This window comes from Daphnia pulex, chromosome 6 (genome assembly GCF_021134715.1).
Source record: "Daphnia pulex isolate KAP4 chromosome 6, ASM2113471v1".
NCBI lineage: Eukaryota > Metazoa > Arthropoda > Branchiopoda > Diplostraca > Daphniidae > Daphnia > Daphnia pulex.
This window is the reverse complement of record NC_060022.1, coordinates 973,705-997,161: the sequence shown is the minus strand read 5'-3', so window position 1 is coordinate 997,161 and position 23,457 is coordinate 973,705. Positions and strand designations below refer to the sequence as shown.

Genomic DNA, 23,457 nt, shown 5'->3' with positions numbered 1-23,457 from the left:
CTTGCTAACTCGAAGGCTTTTTTACGTATATTTGCTGGGCATATATAGCCTAGTCTTTGTTGTATACACCCCGCACTGCTTGCGTAAGATTATTTTCTCCAAGTTTCTCATCTTACAGCATGAGCAGCAGATCCGTGAAAGGCCATCAATTCTTGCCCACATAGCAACAACTTTCCTGATGTAACAGTTGCGTAATCCTCTCCCAGCCTTGTTATACTTTGACTCAATTAAGCCATGGCCATCAATCGATTTCCTAAAATCGACTCAAGAAAAATGTGTACCGAAAATTAAATTTAAATGTCGATGGTGAATCCGCTAGATCCTCGTTCGTTATTCCTTTCGCAATCAAAAATTACAGATACACACAGCCGAAACGCGATAAAAAAGTTTAGAGAATTTTGAGCTTATTTATCCCTATACATATCTCATGCTAAGGATGTTTATGTGTTCAAACAAGTTGCATGTAAAGGGGTCTGAGCAGCACCTGTACAGTTTTGTATGGAGGTCGCTCCAGTGATAAACTCGCGCTCGTCTGGCAGCAGCAGCAAAAGAAAGTCAAAGAAAGTAAAGTGACTTGAACACAGCCTGTAAAAACACGTATCGGATTGTTGTACACATCCATCAAGATATACATATAGCCGTAGGAATCCCATCAGATAGGGGGCCCTAGATAGCGTACGTACTGTGTGTGTGTGTGTATCTACGGCCTGCGGCCGGCTCTGCCGCGTATTATTATCGAATTGGAAAGGGAGAAAATCTATCCGAGTTAAACGAGAGAAAGAGATTTGTGTTCCGTTTTTCTGATTCCTTTCGCATTCACACACACACACACATACAACTGATAATAATAAAAAGAAAAAGAGGTCCGTTGCTGGCATCAGTTGGACGGCATTCGATGATATTCATCGAAGATTTGGCCCGCGCGAGCTCACCTTGTCGACTCCGCACCTTCTCGTTTGCTGACGGTGAGCAAGTCAGTCAACTGTCAACCTGTCAGAAAGAGAAACTTATCATCTTGTATGTACATGTGTTAGCCCCACGGACGTGTATAGCAGGGGGGACAACACTTATATACAGGGGGAAAATGGCCGACTATCGCCTTGGCGTACGGTCAATTCCGGCTGTTTGCCTCTTGGCTCTGACTGCTGGCTACTTTTTCTTGATGCTCTGCTCTGTGCAGCAGAGGCGATACGATGCGTCGACTTGCACTGCACCCGATCTTTCAATCCGATAACCCGGCAAATAACTTCCATCAACTATCCACTATAGATCGAGAGACTCACGGAGCTGTTTTTCCTTTTTTCTGTGTGTCTGAATTCTCTCCTTTCTCTTCTTCTCTTTTATTTTCCCCCCATCCGCTTTTCTTCCTCTTTTTTGAGTTGAGCTTTTCTTTATTTCGGTGTCTCAAGAAAAATATTTTTCTGCCCTCCTACTTTTCCACCCACCACAACACGGCCATTCACAAAATGAAAAAGAAGAGTCGCCTATTATGTCTTGTTGTTCCGCGCCGCGACTAACACACGGACCACGGTGTGTGTGTGTGTTGTGCCCGTAGTTTTTAATGTTCCGGAAGCTTTTTACTCTTGAACTTATCGGATATAGGCTTACATGTTTCAAGTGCTTACAGTACGCGCGCCTCCATTTTTATTAAAAAAGAGCCAAAATAACACTTTCCGTCATACATGTCTCTATCTTTTAGCTCGAAAAGTATGTGTACCGGTAGTATATTTTTTTAAAATGGTTGTGATGAATGAGTTGTGCCATACCACTCAAGTGAGAACTTTGGAGGGGCGGGGGAGTACCAGTTAACGGGCAAAAGTCACGGCAGGGAATTGGAATTGAAATGATATGATGGGCCAATAAGGTTCGGTATATCGAAATATCATTTGATATTTTCGGTAATGACAATCTGCACTTTATATGGGCCGGATCTGTTGATCAAAGTGGGGGGGTATTTGTCTTTTGTCCATAAAGAATGAGAAGTTGGCACTTTAGTCCTCCTATATAACACCAGCACTCTCCGCGAGAGTTATAGCAGACATCACGCCGGACTGGGCGACCTGAAGATGGTCAGTCCTTTTGTGTTACGTTACCGCCTCGCACGATCTTAGTGTTTTCTGTCACGCTCGCCTCACTCTGTAATTCATCAACAGTCAACTTTCTCGTTTATCAAAACAAATTGAAACCAAGATACTTTTTTCCCGAGTGCATCTAGAAATATACCATTATTTACGCACATCCATCCAGACAAGAATGGTCATTTAGGAAACGACACAGTTGAATACTTGAGCGAAATGGTTCATCTATACAACAACGCAGCGCAGTGACGCACAATTTTGCTTACAGCGGACAGATTAATACAAGTCTAAATAGTTTTGTCATTCTCGGGGAATTTGGACGGTCACGTTGGGCTATATTACCAACCGGCCAACAAAGGGCGTCGTCTTTCTTGGTAATGATCCGATGTGCATTTGATATGGATCTGACGAGACAGTCGAAACCAATACCAGGAAAGAGGAGGGTGCTGGAATAGCATAGACATGTAAATATTTATATCAAATGGGCAGCGTTCAATCTTTTAATGATGGTTGGGGGTGAGTCGGTACGAGCTCTGAACCCCCCTAGCTCCTCGTTTGGGTTGGTTTTGGTAGAAAGAAAAAAAGTGGTAGAAAGAGCGATGGTGTGAACACCGCGACAAGACAAGGGGGAAATTGTTCCATGATTATTGGATGAGGCCACTGTGTGTGTGTGTGTCTAGCGTGTAAGTACATTACACACCGCCGTCGATATATATATATTATGTGGCACGGACGGGGCCTGATGGAACGGCCGTGGTAGCACCGTGTCACTGATTTATCAATGATTGTGTGACACAAGGCAATGTACGGCAGCAGCAGCAGAGGGCTCGGCCGCCCGTTGCCGGAGCTAATGGATGTTTCGCGGTCGGGCCAATCAGCCCGTTATAGGCTCCCTCTCTCTTTTTCCCCTACGCCCTTACAATCGGATCCACGTCCATCCATCTTCGGTGATGGATTGGCAGTCAACTCCAACAAATCCGCACAGGTATTTACGGTCTCGACATGCTACCCAAGTATGCCCCCCCCTACGCATTGTGTTATCACGGCAACAACAAGCTTCTTGTGGGATCTCGACAAGGCTCTTGAATCTGGTAGTTCATGAATCTATACGGCTAATAAGAATGAAATAAGTAACCCCCAGTGTTCCATCAGCCGATCGATCGTCTTCCAAAACCCATAAAATCGATCCCGAAAATTTCGCTTCCTAAAAATAGACATGTCTATCAAAATGGCTAAAATGAAGAATGGGCGTCGTATAGATGGTTGACACGAGCTGGCTCTCAACCCGCCTATATAAACAGTTATCTGCTGCTTTTTAACGTTGAAGATTGGCTTGGAAAACAAATTCTGTGGCGCGCATATACCTCACCGAAATCGAAAATTTATGAAAAAGAGAAGGCATCAGCCGAGTTAGGAGCTACTATACATAGGGATGTGTAGATTCATATCGGTGCAGCATATACGGGCCGGTGTTAAAGGTCACGCGCCTGCCCTAGCCCTCGCCATACCAGCTGCGCATTTCTCTGTCGTTTTTTTGGCTTGGCTTGTCTTGTTTCTTTCTCACTCGGCTCTCGTCGAATAGCTGCTGGGAGGGCGCCGGTCGACCTCACGCAGCTTCCTCGTCGTTTGCTGCCACGTACAAGTAACAACGCCCCCTCGTCGTGACACTCTATTGTGTTGGTGGGCAGAGGCCCATACGGCACGGCCTCCATTCTCCAGCAACTATTTATCTCTTTTTATTTTTTAAAGAAGAAGAAGGAAAACCTTAAACTAGTAGAATAAAGTATCGCATAGTAAAGAAACAAAAAAAAGGGGGAAGCAATAGTACGACACGTGGTATAATATACGTACGTACGGTATATACACAACAGAGGAGCACATGAACTAAACTATGAGCTGCTGCTTTGGCTCTTTTCTGAGAGGGCGGTGAACCTCTATTGTGGCTGAAGAGGATCGGCCAGCAAAGAATGGGAAAGACACTCCACTCAAGAGTTTGTGTATACACACATTCATCGCAATGGATCAGTTTATAGGTCTGCTTCCTATTGTCGAGTATTGAACAGCATCGAGTCTTCCCCTATTCTTCCCTCTCCCATTCACTAAATTGTATAATGCATCGCTTTGAGTTTTGGGCGGTGTTTGAATAGCTTGGATGTAATAAGAGTTGGTCAAATCAATAAATCGCCTATTATTATGCTCAGTACTATTGGACTCTTTGCTGTAATAATACCTTGGCTTTTCAGCTGCGAGACTTGTCTCCCCTTGATAAGCCTTAGTGCCCATGAAAAGGTCATTTTCATAAGCGTACAACTTGTATACATGTCTGGCATACGAGTTTTGTCGTCAAGCCCCTCTTGGTCAAAACATTTTCTAGTACTTTTTGTTTGAAGTGTTTAAAGTTAAATACTTTTGAATTTGACAAAACCGGGCTAGCTGATCTGCCAACGACTTATTTAATGAACTTTTACTGAGTAAAAAAAATTAAACGGGCGAGAGAAAACAACTGCCTAGCTCTGGAATAATCGTACTCCCTCCTATTTCACAATTAATAATCAACTCCACCAAACAGTCCAAAAGAAAGAATAAAGATAAATATTCGTCCTACCTTTAAGCCTGGGAAATCCACAGCCAGGCATCCTGAAGTGCTTCATTGGGCCGTAGAAGAGAAGAGTTGAATCCACCAGGCAGGGTATAGGGGAAAGAATGACTTCATGAATACACCCACACTCACATGGGTATACACGAGGACAGTCTAAGGGATTCAAAGAAAAGGGGAAGAATGCGACCAACATATCTGTAGTTTCGCCAATCAATAGGGATGCTGTTTATCTAAATTAAAAATAGAAAATGGGTTACGAAAATTATTTGCAGAAACAACAAGGGAAAGAAGTTGAAAATGAGACAGTAGGTAAACAATAATTGTTAATAAACAGGAGAATGTAAGGTGTCCATGTAATGTACTGCATTAATGCAATGCATCATTAGAATATGTAGCAGGTGACACAGGTTAATAAAAGTAATGAAAATCTTACCGATGATATAGTGAGATTGTTGCTGATGACAAGACTTGTGAGAGTGCTGGTGACATGAAGCACAAGTAAAAATACATATAATCTTGTAGTTATGATGACTGGCTCTCGTCTGAGATCTGAACAAAAGAAAAAGTTACATTTAGTGCAAACAAACTGCCGTGCATTGAATTGGGGCTTACATGATAAATGCTAGTCAGCTATAGGAATTAACATTTCACATCTTTGTAACAGGGTTTATCTTTTAATTTAGCACCCACAATCACCTTATTTGTATTCTTAGTTTTATATTTACCTGCCAAACAGCATGGAGTGTGTATTTAGCTCATATTCTATGAAGAGAAGCGACCAGCAGAGTTGACACGACGACCAAACTTTTATAATTTAAATTTGCTATTTTTCTTGCAGCCACGTTTCCAAAAAACTATTCTTCCGTTTTCTTTAGAACCTTCAAGAGGCTTCAACTTTGTCTCTTTTACGAAACTGTGAAACAAAACCAAAGCAGACGACACTATCTTTTATTTGTGCTGCGCGCCAAATTAACGAATATTTAGATATCGATAATAATAATAAAAAATTGAACTATTGAAAATTGAACCCGCAGATAATTACTTTAAGACCGAATTCGCCACAATAAGACCCTCCAGTACCCCCCTTGAAAGCCAAAAGGGAATAATGAACTTTAACGGTGAGATCCCGTATTTGTGTGTGAAAAATGTTGTTTTGACTTTTGTATCGTCAGTGTCCTGCGGTTGGGAATGAGAAAAGAAAGAAATGCAGTAGGCTGAGTTTCTAAAAGTTTCCCCACACAAAGTTCAAACGTCAGCCCTTATATTCGGTTTATACCGTAACCAATCAGGTTCATTCATCAACCGAGACTGTGTAAACATAGTTTATATATAAACGAATCCTCTACACAGCAGCAGCAGCAGCGGCATGAATGAGTCCCCAAAAAATCTCTGATACATAATAATCTCAATGAATAAGGGCTGCTCATCTTTCTGAAAGGAGGATGCAGCTGAGAAATGGAAACACAAAAAAATGGACGAGCGAAATGGCTTTGAAGTAACTGACGGCCGCACGTGCCGGCCACACCAAAGTTCGTGTGTTGTCCGCCCTTCCGTCATCTCACGTCTCTCTTATGTGTACATTTAAATATTTTTGTGAATGACTTTTTTTTTTTTTTCGGAAAGGGTGGAGAGGAAAAAAAGGAGCGTCCTAAATCAACACGTGACGACGCTGTCAAATGAGTTTAGCCTCGTCTATTTACTCCATCGCTACTTCTCAACTCTTGTGCGCGCTATAGAATATAGGCTAGACTTTTTTTATCCCGACTGCTGCGTGTTTTCCTTTCTTTAATTCTTTTTCTGCTTTTTGCTTGGCTCTTGTCTTGTTATATTAGGTTCGTATATACATGTTTATCTCCCTTTTTATTTTTTGTTTTGGTTTGTTTGCTGTACTTTTTAGAGACGACGACATAAATACATATATAACTCTCGCCAGGAATGAATGGAACTCGGTCGTGAGTTGCGGCGGTGGCGAGAGGCAGTGCAGAGCGGAGAGACTTGCGACGCGCTCATCATTTTTTGAATGGGCGCCAGCAGCTCTCAGTCTTTTTTCCACTGTAGTTCTTTTGGTTCTTTTGACTTTTGAAATATATCGCAAAGCGCCTAGCTGCATGTCAAAACAAACACACTTTCAAAAGAGACAACGAAGCTTAACGAGTAACAACGCGCATTCATTACATTGTAATTATTCATTTCTATCTACCTTCACCAAGTTGCAAATTTATACTTTTTGAAAACTGTTCGAAAAAATGTCGTCGTCATCAATCATTAGAATTGACCGCGCGTAATACAAAGCCGACGTGTGCTGATTAATTATCTCCCGGATGATTGGAGGGAATAAACGCGTCATTTCCAATTTTGAGCTTCGAGCTATAAATGGAGCTGAAAAATCAATTCTATTTTAAATTGAAAAAATAAAATAGAAAAATAAAAGACAATCTGCTGTCGTTGGAATTTGTTTTGGTCTCACCTGATGCGCGAAGAAACTTTCCAGTTGATTTCACCCTTCGCTCTTGATAGATAATGAATTTTTGACGTCAAAGCAAAAGGTGTACTATATACAAGACACGCTCACGCTTTTACATATTCCAACTGTCTCTTGTATGTGTTTGTTTCTCTTATATATATCTTTGATATTTTGTTGTTGTTGTTGCTGGTTTTTGTTTTTCGGAATATTAGATTAGCCCACATAAATCAGATGGGATGATTTACACGTCCGCTGCTCCAGGAGCGGATGATGTGTATCCATCCCGGAGCCAAAAAACAAAAAGAAACAAAAAAGTCGAGAAAAAGAAAAAGGTGACTGGTGGTAGTGCGATGGCTTTGATTAACGAACGTCAAAATTGTTTCAGAGAGAGCGGGATGGTTATAGGAAACAAACCCAAAAGGAGATGCAGAAAACGAGTCGGTGCAATTCTAAATAATGGCCCCGCCAGCAGCAGCTGCCCATCACTTATATTTATTAGACACGTATATATACATATGGGAGCTAGAAGAGTTAGCAATGAAGATGGTGCTGGACAGGTTATTCTTTTGGGGGCTGCTGTGTGTTGGCAATGACCGAGACATGCCTCGATGACGGTCGGTGCTGGGGGTGTCGTCGGGCCGAGGCGAGAGAGAGTGAGACGGCGCGCTAGTTTGACGACATGCGACCAGCGACGTGCCAAAGTCAGCAGCAGCAGCAGCAGCCAGTCACACATATCCAATGCTGCACACCCAAAACTCCTACATTTATATTTATACATGCATGCACACACCACCCACCCACACACACACGGGGCGCATATATAAATATAGGCGAGAGAGAGAGAGAAGAATGTCCCCCCTTATCTATCCACCCCACACATATATAGATCTACTGTCGCCATTCTTTTCTCGTATTTCCTTTTCTCTTTTGCCTGTCTTGATTTCTTTCTTCCTTTTCAGAGAGATATGTAATTAGGAATCGTTTGTCTGTCATCGCGCGACTAACGACCGCACGCCAGTCTCAGCAGCTCGAGACTTTTGTTTCTTCTCAACTCGACTAGCTGCTGTCTCTCTTTTCCTTGAATTGTTTTCTATATGTGGGCGCGACTATACGAGCGAGATAGTGAGAGGAGGTCGTAATCAGCCAACATACAGAGAGTTCGTTAGCGACGACGGCAGAGCACAGGGTGAGTGAGTATATAGACTAGTAGCAGATAAGACAGAAAAGACGGGCCCAGTTTCAGGAAGATGTCGTTCAACAGCTTTGGCAGTTTCTTTTTTATCAATGACATCTCATCCCTCGGCAAAAGTCTCGGCTTGCCTTGCTATGGAATTGTTAGGCTCATCCTTCAATCTTACCACCACCAATAATATTTGGACATCCCGAAATACCTCAATCTTTATTTTTGACACGCTCCGCTTAATAATTGTCGTTTGCGCATCTATATACACGAACGGTGTGTTATGTGACGTCATTCGACAGTTTGCCTATCTGTTGGATTGTCTCTAATCTCCAGACATTCTATTATACGGCCAGCCAGCAGCAGGTTTTGGCCATTATCCATCCGAGTTGGAACGAGCAGATAGAGAACGGCGTGACTCGTTGATGTGGACCAAATCGGGGAACGACACTGTTCGGGACCCATAATTCACATTCATCCCCGCATATTTCCCTTCAATCATTTTTTATTTATTTCGGTGAAGGATTTCTTCTAAAATCACAAGGTGCTGGGGCCGTGCTGTGGGTGGCGCTTCTTGGGCGGCGGCGGCTGTCGACGTCGTCTCTCTCCCCATGTTTCCTTTTCCATGCACATGTGAGACGTGAGAGAGATGCTGAATGCCGCAGTGTATAGTATATCTATCCCTCTCATACATGTAACTTAGTATAGTATATAGCAACACTGGCTATGCAACATACATCAGCAGGATGGCCATAGTGGGGAGGAAGCGAACAGGCCAAAATGAGAGGGGACGGCGTGAGCGTGACAAAATATGCGCGCGTCACGCTTGACAAAGAGTGTCAAGACTCGACGACCGCCGACCGACCGCCGACGTCTAAGCCACACACACACACACACACAACGGGTGCTATATTTACATAGTTATTCTCTGGTTATTCCGATAGCCAGAACGAGCGCGACACGAACGCTTTTCGTCCGTGGCGTTCATGTCTGAATACCACTGCGTGTGTATTGCTCCTGCTGCTGCCGGTGCTGCTTACATACATACGTGTATTTGTTTCTGTTACAGCATTTTCATTTGTATTTTTCTTTCTTTTTTTAAAAAAAGAAGTCGGGCTCGGATGACTTCCGGAGTTGTGAGCGCCAGCAGCTTCCGCCTCCCTTGGCGCTATTAAAGATCATTAGTGTGTGTGCTGGAAGGAGGGTTGACCGAGTGTGCTATACGAACCAAAGTGGCTGCTCATACACCCCCCGAAAGAAACAAACAAGCTCACAAATAGACAAGGCAACATATAACAATAGATGAGATGATTTCACTCTCCTCAATCATGGCCAAGGTGTATATAATACAATCAACACCGGCGCTGGCAGCAGCTCAGTCATCTAATATCACACGGACATTCGTGTGGTCTACCAAATGGCCGGGCTATTATCTATAGAATATTATAAGAGAGAACTGGGTGCATCAGTGTCGATCTCACCACATCTATCGCTATTATGTATACATCCTAGTCTATACGCTGCTTGGCTGTATACAAGGCTGAACTACAATAGTACCTACAAAAGAGTTGTAATGAGACTGGACGAGCTGCTTTATTGAGTGGTGATGAGTTGATTGTCTGCTGTTTCCCTTGTTGTTGTTGTTGTTGTTGTGAGAGAGCAAAAGGGGAAACCATTAAGACTGGGGGAAGAAAAAGGCCGCACTCATCGTCAATGGATACCGCAAAGTTCTCTGGTGAAAGTTTACACCATTAAATAGACTTAATAGATTTTCATTTCTTCTTCTTCTACTGTCTCTGCTTTTGTTGTTGTTGTTGTCGATCAGAGCGGACTGTTGCGTCTGTTGTAATGCGCTTGCTGTAATATAATAGACCGACTATATTTAGAGTGTGTGGTACATACAAACTGCCTGTCAGTGTTTACTGGATAGTACGGTGTGCCATTGCACCGGATGAGAGCCGATCCCAGCCAAGAGCTCTCTCTCTCTAGCTCTATACCTTTTCCCCCTTGTGTTATTTCTTTCCATAACAATACTCACTCTAATTGGCACCCGGAGCTAGACGCGGAAGAAAAGACGAGAGACGAGAGAGAGAGAAATTGAAGTAATTGATTGGTTGCTGGGAATAAGGTGTTTTTTCGCCGGCTGGGTTGGGTGCTGCAGGCGCTGGAATATAAGAAGTTGGGGTGTCGGATTCATCGCGCGATATCGCTTAGGCGGTGAATCAGCTGGAAATTTTTTCGCGCCCACATATGACAGTCTATTTCGATATATAATAATACTTGTGGTTTGTTGTTGTTGTTATTTATATACAACACAAGAGCGCCCATCGGAAAATCGTAGAAATGCCGGCACATCACAATTGCTGAGCTGCGCTCGCGACTCGACACAATAGCCGGGTTAATTGTGATACGCCATCGCGCTTACATTCCCTACCGTATAGAGCTAGCTAGGCTCTGTATAGCTACAGACGTGTGTACATTTATGTGTACACACATCGATATAATCTATAAGCTACATTTTGAATTCAAGCGAGTCTGACTTTGTCATCTGGGCGTATATTCCCTTTTGAAATGTGTAATTCCATGCATTCACCGCCTATCTGGACGTAATATCTCGAACCCAACCCAATTTGTGAGATCACAATAAATGCACACGGCAATGTCTAAAGCATCGGCTTGCATGCGTAGTTTATAGACTATCGGCGACTCCCTTTATTTCTTCTGGAATTAAAGAGACTTCCTATTATTACATCACTTCTCAGGGTAAAACATTTTGATCCAAGTGATTTATTTATAGTCTCTGGTATTTTATTTGTTACACAATCAAGCGCCTATTATTGCAGAATGCAGATAGGGATCAAACTCCATAAAATGTCTTGATTTCGATTTACGCGAGCAGCAGCGTGACTATGGGAAACAATTACATCTCAATCCCCTTTAGGATTCGTAATAACAATCTCATTTTTCGTTGTTGTGGGAGTGTACGCGGCAATCACCTGAAAATGGTGCATAGTACGTTCGATAGTACGTGTGGTTGAAAAAATTTCCAGGTTTCACTTGGCTAATGGCGCTTGATACCTGACGACCCCCAAAGTGCCGTTCTGGTACGTCAAAGCTATTGAAAAGAATAACAATTCAACCACCCGCAGTATAGAAAGTTATGTGTACTGTACACTAAAGTATAGTAGGCCTGGCTGATAAAATAAAAATAGCTTTTGTTTAATGCGCTGTGGTGAATTTTCTGTCGAAAAATGTTTTCCGATTTCTTTTTTTATTGGAAGAAAGAACATTAAAACGAACCATTTAGTGTGTATAAAGTATATAATAAGGACTGTACAGGCGCGACAAGGGGGGAAAAGCCGAAACAATTCGAGCGGAAGGCGAACGAACCAGAACGAACCAAATGTGAACTGATTTTACAAGAGAAAAGGGAGAAAAGAAAAGGGTAGGAGGAAGCACCACATTTCTGGAGAGACAAAATATACGCCAAACCGACGAACAAGATCAAAATGCGACGAGAAAAAACTCTCTATTTATATACTTAGTTAAACTGTGTACGTATCAACATGAAGAATTGTCTATAACAACAAAATGAAAAGGACGAAACCATTAACGAATCAACACTGCAAATATATTGAGTGTCGGGATAATCATAATAACGCCAATAAGAAATGGGGAAAATAAATAAATAAACAACCAATAATCGGCAGGTGGAAGTCACCCGAACGAGTGAGAGAAAAAAAAGTCAAACAAAAATCAAAAGAAAAATTCAATGACGAGCACAAGCGGCTGGGTCGAGAAAAGACGATCGACAATCCACACATCTGCGTCAGGTGACGTTATGTTCTGGTGCAGAAGACGGATGTCAGCTTGTTTGTCCATCTGTGATATTAATTTTTAATGTCGCCTATCCCGTTCATTTATCGAAAATCAGTTTAGAACCGGCCGGAGCAGGTGAGCGTTCCGACGGGTCAGCAGCATCCGAGTTGCTGCTGCTGCTGCCATGAGTCTTACTGCTGGCGATGGCCGGCGGATAGGGACTGAATCGGTGGCGGGAGTGAGATGGATTGTGACCCTTCAAGATGCTGTTGGATGCTGTCTCAGCCCTCTCGCCGGACAGGCAAGGCAGGTGAGCGACGGACGAACCCGTGACAGTCGCCGTAACCGAAGGCGGCGTGCTGGTGGTGGTCATTGGACTCGGCTGTCGAGTCGACTGTGAAGGCGAGACCGACGCACTTGCATTCACGCTCGACTGCTGCTGCTGCTGCTGCTGCAAGCCAGTCAATCCGGCACTGGGTAAACCTCCCAGTCCAAAGAGCCCCAGATGATTCAAACCGAATCCGGCAGCGGCGGCCAGCGTCCACTGCGACAGCAAATGGTGCGGGAACGGGATTGGCAGCATCTGCTGCTGATTATTATTATTATTACCTCCGCCACCGTTGGCAGGTAATCCGGAAGTGGCCGACGGTGACGGCATCATCGGGTAACTGTTGGTGCGCTGCTGGATGGCGAACAAGTGCTGCTGGATGGTGGCCAGCGGCATGGGCGGCAGCCGAGGATTGTTCGAATGTTGCGGGTGGATAGGCGCCCCGAACGGATGCTGATTGTGCGGATGGTGGAGGCCGAGGCTTCGCATTTTTTCGCTGTTGAGGAATCCAGTGGCCGCTTCGAAATCCGACACGTCTGGAAACATCCGCGACGGCGCTCGAATGTAATCCGCCATGCCGTCCATTCCGTCCCTACAACATTTTACAAAATCACAATGGCAATCAATTTCCAGGCATTTCTGAACGCACACGGTGTTAAATAAAGATAACTACTATACACTCGTCTACATTCACGAATTAATAATAGGATTGCCTTTTCAATGAGGGCCAGAAGCAGAAGAAACGAATGAAACGAGCCGCCCTGGAATCAACCGAAATGGATGACGCTGTGTTTTTTGGGTGTGATGATCACAAGATGTGCGACTTAATTACAGAGCGCAACGAAACCGACTGCCGCCTATCTACGTAGGTGATATGTGCTCTTGGTTAGCGGGGTACGGTACTGTCTTATGAACTGACTTGGCGTGTCTCTCTTCTATATATCCTATTCTCCACAACTTCAATAATTGAAAAGTTTGCTCATCTTGTCTTGGCCAGTCTTTTCTCTTTCATTCCGTGATTTCGGGTTTGGCTGGAAAAATTGATGAGCTGTTTCGTGTGTCGGCAATCTCGCCCAGCAGCAAACAAGGACTCATCCCCGCATACTTGCAAAGCCATAGTCGTCTCATTTCGTTTTCTAAACTAGCTAATACACTGTTGGCCCAACGCTCTTCTTCTTCTCCCCTCTCTCTCTTCACGCCGCCCGATTATCTAAATATAACATCATTCCAGACCTCCCGCGCCTTCCCTTTTTTCCCTTCTTCTTCTCGAGTCTATAAGCTCCACTTTTATTACACACACAGACGTCTAATGTGAAGAAGAACGCGTTTATATTGCTGTTTTGTTCCGTCCTTCCCAACAGCCCATCTCCGAGCCTTTCCAATTAATTAGACATTAGCAGAGCACAGCCTCGCCGTTCTTCTTCCCACCAGCCTATGTACACCCCCCAAAAAGAATTGGATGTTAAAAATTTGTTGGTCGACTTGTGAACTCGTCTCGCCCTGGACGCAAGGTTTCACGCAGAGCGGCGGCAGGTGCTGTGGGTGCCGTTTCATGATAAAACTCCCGGCCCACATTGCCAAGATGTTGAAGCGTCGTCCGTCGCCACCGCCGCCGCTTTATTACAACAGACGAAGGGGGAATCATCTAGGCAGCTATTTGGACGACGGGCCGTTGGCCGTTGGCGATCTGCATGCTAACAAGCATCCGTGTATAGTAATAACGCACCACCACCGTGTGGTTATTGGGCAGCAGTTATATGAGTGGCCGACCGGGCCTGCCCACGCGGCGACAGATAATGAATTGCTATCGTGTCGGATGGTCGTTAACTTGTGCCTATGAAATTTCTGTAGAGAGACCGTGAGCATTCCACTCACGGCACTCTCTTTAATCAGATATATCTGCCGTGCGTGTCTAATTCGTGGTTGTTTCTGGATTCACTTTTTGGAAAATGAGCTCAAGCAGATGATTCCCAGTCTAATGCTAGTTGCTGGACCCCAAACGCCCTGGAAATCAAATCAATTCAAAACTTACCGGTCGAAATCGCTGAGTCTGGAAGAATCGCGAAATCCCTTGGCGAACGGGTTGCTGTCAATCTTGAGTTTGGTTATCTGAAACGAGCAGCCCCAGAAAATTTATGTACGTGAATCAATGTAGATGCGTGAGGAGAATATAGATATGAACGTGTTATAATATACAGCTGGTGACTTTGTCACTTTGTGAAACAAGGTGAAGATATCATATGATGTAAACAAGCCAAGCGGAAAAAGAATCGAAATCGGAATTTTTGTAACCGGTTTGGATTTTTCATTTTTAGTTGTTTTTCAATAGGACATACCAGCTGGTTTTGATAGGCAGTCACGGCGGTGAAAACCGTTTCGGGGAAGACGTAGGTGCGGAATTGTTCACGCTCCAAGTCGACGATCGGCCGAGTCGTGTCGCCTTCCATCCGCCGGACGAGGTGCACTCGCGGTTGGTACCGATGCATCGAATTCAACACAATCTAAACGACGGGAGAAACAATTGATGTTTGGTTATGTTAGACTTATTTGGAAATTTGGAATAATGCACAACGCCGGAAGTCGATGCGGATGTCGTAAATTGGAGGGGGCCAACTATGCGGATGAGGTTGCAATTCTAATTTGTCACATCGAATAGGATGGAGGGATGCTGCCCATGTCGTCTTGTAAGAATTGGGGCTGCTGTGGGTGGGTTCAAAGGTTAAAGCTATACCCACGAGAGAGGATAGAGAGACCACCCGTGTCGAGGAGAAGCCCCAGCAGCAGCTCAGGGTGGGCCTATTTATATCCACCCACATCGTCCATATGCATATATAGACTAGAGTGTGTCGAGCATGGGGCTGGTGCGGAACTATCTACCACATCTCCTTGTGCGGCCGGTTAAAGAGACTAGCTCGTTATTTTCCGCTCACTTGCTGCTTTGCAATGTGTGTCCGGTCATCAACTTATCTCCTTTTCTCTCTCTCTTTCCTTAGCTACGCTTAAGCGACGAGACTCTTGTTTCTTTTTCTTTCTTTTTCGTAGGAACTGTACAAACGAGTGTACAGGCCCACGTCTAATGAGGTTCTTCGTTGAGCTGAAGTGACACTTCATCATCCGGCGTCTTTGGCTTGGAGCTGCGCGACACACTCTCACCGTTACCGGACAGAAACAGAATAAATGAGCGCGGGGGAAGCAAAGTGACACTGTACCAGGAGGAGGAGGGCTAACAGAGTCTTTTGCTCCTGCTGCTGCTCTTGTGGAGGAGGTAAGACAATTCCGGATGACGTGAGAGACACTTACAACTCGTACCGTCCGTTCCCGTCACCTCCTCTCTGTGCAATACACTCACGGCTTACGGACGAGGGGCGTCGCTTTTCCATCAGTCCCCACATGTTATGTGTATAGTACTGCGTTTCTTTCAAAGTCCATTGAAGCTATTAGGTTTCCGCGCCAAAGGATTCGTTTACAGTTGAGACTTGTTGGTAGGGATAGGATAGACCCCGCGTCATGATATATTTACTAGCTGATGCACAAAAGGGATACAAACGGAGTGTGCCAGTCTGCGACTGTTCAACCCTCCCATTCTGACGTTCATCGCTCGATGAAATACAAAGCGACAATTCCCATTTGCTTTCTCCCCTTTCTCGCATTTCTAGCGTCATGCACCAGACTGACATTAACGGATTCGAGTTGCGCTGCTCGACGCACGTGCCTCATATCCAGCCCTTGACACTTTTATACCGGAGCGCGAAATTCAAAATGACTCTTTCATTATTATGACTAGCATTATTTCGATTTGTCGGCCTAATAATTCAGTTAATGCTGGATGTACAGAAGATGATGATTTAAGCATACCTGTCCTTGTTTGTCCATCTCGTTGTTGGTTAATTTGACTTTCTCGAAGGAGATGACTTGCTTGCGGAGTTGATCGGGAGTGAAAGGCGAGTCGGGATGAGTGTAGAGACGGGCCGGGGCCGGCGGGTCGGCTTTGCCGGCCACCAGCCACGAAGAACGATGGTAAGCGTAGCGGTAGCGTTTGCTGTCCACCGGCACAACGTCCAGCATGACGAAATAGCGCACTCGGCTCTGCTGCTGACCAAGAGTCTGATGATGCTGCAAATGCAAGTTGTTGTTGTGCTGGAGGTGGTGGTGGTGGTAGGCCAGCGGATGGTGCGGATGCGTCATCAGCAAATCACTGGCAGTGCGTTGCTGCTGCTGCTGCTGGAGCTGCGAACTCTCAGCCATCAGCACCGCCCCGGAGAATGTGACTCGAACCGTCGGGAACATTCGCCTGTTTGGGTCATGAAATCGTCCAAGAGTTTAAAAGTCAGCGAGAGTTATGACAAGAAGATGAACAACATTTTTTAAAAGACAAAAAAAAAGCTTATGGTGTGGGGGCCGATAAAAGATGTTGGCCCCCACACGTCTAACACGCCCTGCTGCGCTGCGTGTTCGGTCGTTGAAGCCAACGCATAGACGGACGGAGGCAACCCACAACAAACGACGATAAGAGTCCTGGGCAAAGTTTTCAGTCCCTTGGACTGAAGGGACTGAACAGGTATGCCTGTGCGCCTGCTGTCAGTGCACATAAAAATACCCCCATATAGACACGGGCAGTTGACAGTGCGATCTGGGCATCGTGTCAAAATAGGTTGTAGATTATAAAGCCAAGCGACTCTGGCTCTGGAGATGATTCGAGTTTTTTCTCGCAACTTTTGCTTCTTCTTCTTCTTCTATGTCGGCACGAGCAGATGACGGGTTGATGCTGCTTCGGCATACTCGAGCAGATATTATTCATAAGCGTTGCACACTGGGCATAGTTTTCCCTGCCCCCCGAAAGTTATTTAAGCTCCAATAAAGAATCATAAAGCATCGAGAGCCATTCCAACCGGCCCTGGATGCTTGTTGGAATCGGCTGGAATGCCATCATCCGGCAGAGGCCCCGGCAACGACAGTCATCTTTCAACAAGCGGAAATAGTCAGCAGCTAGTGCACACAGGCCGTGAGGCCCTCTGAGCTGTTGCTGCTACTGGCCTGTGTGCGTGTATAGCAGCCCGCCAGCAGCAGCTCTAAACTTGTTGTCATCAAAGAGAAAACACGCCCGCTCCCGCGTCGAGAGTTGCGTGCACAACGATCGTTTTTTTTCTTTTCTTTTTTGGGGGCCGTCGCCGAAATGTTGGATGGGGGGGCGACAGTCGCACACACATCAGAGACGACGCCGTTGTCTACTCGTTAGCCGCTAGGAACTTTGGGTGTGAGACCTACCAGCACGCGCTTTGAAGCCTATCAATCATGGATAGATCATCGCCGCCGTAGCTGTTGGATCCTTGTGCTGGCAGTCTGGCACTCGGCCCCGAATACCTTCCTCCAGCCAGCCCGTCCAGGCTGCAATAGTCGCCTAGTCAGGTCGCGCATATAATACAATGTAGAAATGCCAACTATTCGATCGACCACGCCATCCAAATCAAAGGAGAACAACAACAAGGAAAGACAATAGTCAACTCGATCCAAACAAAAATATAAAAAACCCCGAGAATATCAAGAATTGTTTTGATAAAACAAGATAAGAAGAAATGTAATTTGAAATGCCTGCCCCTCTGTAGTTATCCCGACCGGTTAGTCGTCGTCTGCGTGGGGGGATCGTGGCGGAAGATAAGTGCGGATATCATTCCGGTTTGTTTGGTTTGCCCATCTAACGACATTTTGATCGATCTGATATTCGCCGACCATTTCCCCCATCAGTCTCAATAAAATCCGTGACGCTTTGCACGCTGCACGCAGCACAAGATGACAATGGGATTGGGAGATTGCTGGGCGTGTGCAGACGAGGGTGCGAAGGAGGAAAAGTTTTGGTGGGCAAAACAACCAACTCAATTGTGATAGTGTGGAATGTTCTTTTGTTTTGGGGTTCGACTGAAAGGTATGGACCTTGGGGTTTTGCAGAGTGATGGATGGCTATAACCAGGATATAACTGACCTGCCGGTTTTGGTGATGATCATCTCGGTGCCCAATTCGTTGAACTTATCCCACAATTCCTTGGTCTCCAGGTGGCAGTCGACGAGTTGCAGCTGCTCGCAGTTGCACTTGGGTTTGATTTGCGGATTGGAGCTGGACGAGGAGCCGCTCGAGCCACTTCCGCTCGATTTGCCGCCAGATTTCTTGCCAGACTTTTTCTTCGACTTGACTGCACCCACCGGCGGCCCACCGACGTCCTCCTCGTCCACCATCTCTTCTTTGTCCAGCACTTCATCTTCTTCGTCGTCGTCTTCCTCTTTGAACGACCGCAGAGTCGAATGGCTCCCCTGGTGGCGGTGACGCTGCAGATGGACGGCGCCACCACTTTTGCCCGTCAAGTGAAGAGGCCCGTCGTCGTCAATGTCCTCGACGTCGATTTCGTGATCCGTCAGCGAAGACTCGACGTCTTCCTCCTCCACCGTGTCCTCCTTCATGGCTCTGTCTGAATCTGTTTTGGACGATTTATATTGACGTTAGTATTCGTTAGAAAATGGAATGAATGTTGATCGATTTTACCTGGCGATGGATCGACGGAGGAGCGGCGGATGCTTCTGGGAGGCGACGGCGAAAGCTCTTCCATGGCAAAGGGTCGGGATTCGTGAGTCACGTGATGTCCCATGATGGCGGCGATGGAGAAATTACCCTTTGATCTCGAGTGCTGGCCATGGATAAACTGTTGTTGTTGTTGTAGTGGTTGCTGTTGAATGGCGTTGCCACCAACATCATCACTGGCACTCACCGGCAGCATCTTGTAAGCTCAAAATTTTTGCGGGGGAAAATTCGTGTCTTTTCACTTGTAAATTCAATTTCAATAAAACGATCGTCACATGCAACGAAACACGAAAACAAAGGATCGATAAATCTGGCGGAATTGTAAACGGCAAATGCGAGCGAAGGTGTCGAAAGTTGAATGGGAAACTGCGACCCAAAATTCTGGTTGAAAGCCGAGTGAAAACGAAATTTCCGGACAGGAAAACGAAAAACAAAAGAAAACCAAAAAACGGGAGCGGGATTGAACGACGTGCAGAACTGACGCGGCTACTGAGGCAGCCGAGACTGCTGAGCTGGAGCCGTCCGCGGGACCAAGTCCGTGCGACTTTGGAAATAGGTGGTAAGGTTTGCCGTAGAAGAAAAGAGGGAGGGAGAGGAGGTGGTGGTGGGGAGCGAGAAAAGATTAGAGAATGGGGCGGGGCCGGCACAGGGAGGAGGAAATGAGCTGCGGTGGTGGGGGGAAGGTGACGGACGGTAGGTGGGCACGGGACTGGCATGGGAGGGGTTTGACCGTCGACCAATCGGCAGCCCGACACGAGTAAGTGATGATGTGATAGGTCGATGCCACCGACGCGCCGCTCCAGCTGATGCTGAATGATGATGCTCGTCGCATTATCGCATCGGCCCCCACCATCGCTCCTCTTGTGAGACACGTCGCACGGCCACTGCTGCTGCGCCACATAAACACAACTGGAATAGACTTCATCTCCGTTGATGTCTGCACACAAACACTTCTTCTTCTTTTTTCTTCTGCGTCTGATAATGCTCCTTTGTCCGTTGCGGCCATGTGTGTGTGTCCCGTGTGGCCATGTGTGGATATTCACCGTCTCTTATATTATTCGTCGCCGCAGACACATTCCACAGCGGCGAACAGATGGCGCGCGTTGACGTTTGAATGGGTCAAGTGCCTTGGTGTAACATGGTCGTTGGCTTGTGCTGCTGCTGCTGGTATATATATTTAGACGACATCTAATATTCTACCGTTTTGGCGCAGGCATAAAAGGAGATTCGTTTTCAATGTCGAGAAATTGAAAACCGCAGCTGATTTCTCCTCATCGTACGCCGGTCGGTGGTGTCTTGTGTAGGTTTTGGCTGTCTAAACGTGTGTGGTATTTGGATGGGTGGAGGTTCTATGCGCCGCATTACTGCCTCTAAGGAAAGTTCTCATTCAGTCCGTCTGTTTATGTATAAACGGTTGACGTTTGGATGTCAATGCGGCCGTCAACTTGCTCTTTTGATCGCAGATGACCGATGACACCCCGTCGGATGGCAGCCATGAGAGAGAGGAACAGCAGCAGCAGGCCACCCCCTTCCAAGGCTGCAGTCGCCATATCCTCGACCGAAATTCAAAGAAGAAAAGCAAATTCGAATTCAATAGTTTCCTATTCATCGCGTTGTGCTCGCTTTAAAATGCTTCGTGGCAGTTCAGTCATCAATGGCCCTGTTCAAAAAAAAGAACCACACACAACAATGAAACTGTTTGCTGATTTTCTCTTTCATCTCGAAAACCGTTCACCATTTTTTTCTTCTCTTTTTAAAAGGACCTGCAAATAAAGAGATTTGAGAAGAATGGATTGAAATAGAATACATTTGCAACCTATTAAATCTCGTATATCGTTCATCAATCTTGAGTTGATTTCATATTCTAAATATCAATTAAAGTATAATGTATTTTTGAAAAAAAAGGATGTAGGAGTAGTGTTATAAGTTTAATTGAAACAAAACTAAATTTTACTGAATTAAATAATTTGGTTTTTCGTAATAAAATGAAATGAACAGGGGTTTCTTTTTTAGAACAAGATAACAAAACTAGAAAATATTCAGCTTATTATTCAGTTTTATCTAGTTTTCCAACCAAATAAAAAATTTAATCAATGGATTCCTAGTCCTCAATGTTATTGAATTTCCACGAGTGTTACTTCACCTACGAAAACCAACATGTGACTTGTGTTTGACTAGAAACTCTGAGATGCCTGAAATTATGATCAACGTTTTCATACAATTTTTCCTCTAATTCGGCCAACGTGGCCTCTGAAAAGGAAGAAAGCCTGTGAAATCTGTGTCTGCCCCTGCCAGCTTTTTACACTACAAAATGATTCACACTCTAGTTTACAGAATTAAGACAAACATACTTGCCAAAATGTAGAATGTCCGTTGCGAACTATTATAGGTTTTATCTATGACTTTTAGGCTTTTAGTATTTTATCAAACTCTCAATTATTAAGGAAAAAAAAGAAAAGACGAGACACATTCCGTCATGTGTGTCTTTCGCGGTCTTTTGCTAAATTGTCGTCTGCAATCTGCTGGACCAAATTTTGCATTTGCCAGATTGCGAAAATGAGTCGAAAATTGACTCAAAATTTTGTAAAAATTTGCAATGCAACATTACGAGTCGTTAAATGTAATTTGGAATAAAAAGCAGTTGCGTGGAAAACCTCTCTATCTGTGTGTGTCTTCATTTTTAACCGCACACATACTACACACTGTGGGGTTTAAAGCGCGTTAATGATTGTTTGAAGAAAGAGTTGATGGCTGTATTTTATCTTGGGTATATATTCGCCTTTTAAAAAAAAGAAATAACGACAGGAAAAAAACAACAAATTGTGTACCTCCAACAGCGCCGTTCAATTAAGTCAATTAAAAGATTTTCAAGAACTGGAAGGTGGTGGGGATGAGACGGGCAGGATTTATGACTGTAATGAGACGCCCGAACGGTTCCGCGCGCCTTGTGTGTGTATACATAATATAGCCTATACATATAATATTATCGTACTACTCTATAATGCAGTAAAAGGCTCTCCAGCTCTATACGAATTTGGAAAGCTGGAATAGGCGCCGCCACCCATTCTATTTGAAACTATATATAAAACACCGTAATGTGCTCGCTTGTTTTTAGTTTGTTATATAGCGATGCTGTTGTTGTTGTTGTTGTCGCTCTCTGCTGTTGCTATCTAGACTTAAGAGCGGCGGGTCATTATTTTTATTTAAAAAAGGTTTGCGTTCTTGATTGCATTACGAGCGACGACGAGATTCGCCGTGTGTGGCGTGGTGGTAAACTTAAAAAGTCGTTGCGTGTTTTTTCCTATTTCCCCTCGATTTTATTCGCTCGGGCAACGGGAGAAATAAAATACCCAGCGGCTATTTTATCCCGGCAAATATCTTAGACAGAAATAAAGTTGTTTTTTTTCTGCTGAACTTTTAACGCGTTCATTCTCAATTTCAGAGTCATATACCCCCCAAGAAATAAGCCTAGCTCCTTTTCAATGGCCTCTGATTGATGGGTGGATGACAGTAACACGACCCGATAGTTGACTTGATAGAGCGGAACGAATGATTGTGTATACAAAACCTCACCCATTTGGGCGCTTTATCTCTATAGCTGTTGTGGCTATATAATACCTGGTTTTGGGGCGAGAGCAACATTGCCTCCTGGCCAACCTTTACGCGCGGTTTATTTGAGTGGGGGGGAAATTGTCTAGAAATATGTCAGGTATTCTCACATAATGACTCTGTTTCTATCTCTAGGCCTCTCTTCTCTCTTTTCTGAATTTTCTTCTCTCGTCGCAACCCGCAAATGAATTATTAAACACATCAGCAGGGGGAAAAGGGATGAACACGGTACATCTTTTCCCCCTTATAAAATGATATAGCCTGGCTTATATAGTTGGTTCCTTTTATAGGGTTTGCGTCGTTTCAAACTGGAGTCGGCTGGAGATATCCCGCGCTCGCTTGTTGCTGATGTTTTCATCCGTCAACTGCTGCTGCCTCTCCCTCGTATTTATTTAAAGGCGGACTGGCGGACCCACTCTGCCCGGTATCAAAGTCTACACTCAAAATGGCTGCTCACCGCTATCACTTTTAAAAATTTCGAAATTACAACATGTGCCGTCCCTTGTGAAGGGTATAAAAGTGGGGTGTGTGTGCATTGCATACCACACATGTCATCCCACACAATGAATCAATCTGAATTGTACGCATAAGAGGGAGGTCTAACGGCTATCATAAATTCGAGCCAAGTGATTTTCTTCCTCTGAAATGTAGGGCGAAGCAACTCGGCGCGTTTAAATTTTTGGAAATGTCTATAGGCCTAGTTTCTTTTACAATTTGATAAAGAGGGGTAAGAATATTCATATAAATGAAATCACCTCTTATTCGTCGTCTTGGCTGGTCCTTTGAATTTCCCCTTTTTGTATATAAGAATA

The 23,457-nt window shown here is 44.8% G+C and overlaps 1 protein-coding gene and 1 long non-coding RNA gene across 3 annotated transcripts; both read right to left on the bottom strand.

The window, feature by feature from the left end:
- Positions 1 to 338: 338 nt before the first annotated feature.
- Positions 339 to 5,555, bottom strand: LOC124196286. Its single transcript, XR_006875644.1, has 4 exons — positions 5,403 to 5,555; positions 5,111 to 5,226; positions 4,684 to 4,907; positions 339 to 990 (listed from the first exon to the last, which is right to left on the bottom strand). It is a non-coding gene; the product is annotated as an uncharacterized LOC124196286 (long non-coding RNA).
- Positions 5,556 to 11,618: 6,063 nt separating this feature from the next.
- Positions 11,619 to 21,533, bottom strand: LOC124196285 (T-box protein H15-like). 2 transcript variants are annotated; one of them, XM_046591222.1, is made up of 7 exons: positions 21,388 to 21,533; positions 19,001 to 20,799; positions 18,446 to 18,932; positions 16,324 to 16,759; positions 14,805 to 14,969; positions 14,501 to 14,577; positions 11,619 to 13,060 (listed from the first exon to the last, which is right to left on the bottom strand). In XM_046591222.1, exons 2-7 carry the CDS (start codon positions 19,230 to 19,232, stop codon positions 12,238 to 12,240), a joined length of 2,220 nt encoding a protein of 739 aa, XP_046447178.1. In that variant the 5' UTR covers positions 19,233 to 20,799; positions 21,388 to 21,533; the 3' UTR covers positions 11,619 to 12,237. The 2 variants fall into 2 exon arrangements, with proteins under 2 accessions (XP_046447178.1, XP_046447180.1); XM_046591224.1 differs by having other exon boundaries at positions 19,001 to 20,696; positions 21,388 to 21,530.
- Between the last annotated feature and the right edge of the window lie 1,924 nt (positions 21,534 to 23,457).

Bases quoted from the DNA above. Each gene is read 5' to 3' on its own strand.
- LOC124196285 (XM_046591222.1), bottom strand. From the start codon at position 19,232: ATGCTGCCGGTGAGTGCCAGTGATGATGTTGGTGGCAACGCCATTCAA. The intron at 16,760-18,445 runs GTCAGTTATATC...TGACCCAAACAG, and splicing joins ATCATCACCAAAACCGGCAG to GCGAATGTTCCCGACGGTTC. The intron at 14,970-16,323 runs GTATGCTTAAAT...CCCGTCGTTTAG, and splicing joins AGATGGACAAACAAGGACAG to ATTGTGTTGAATTCGATGCA.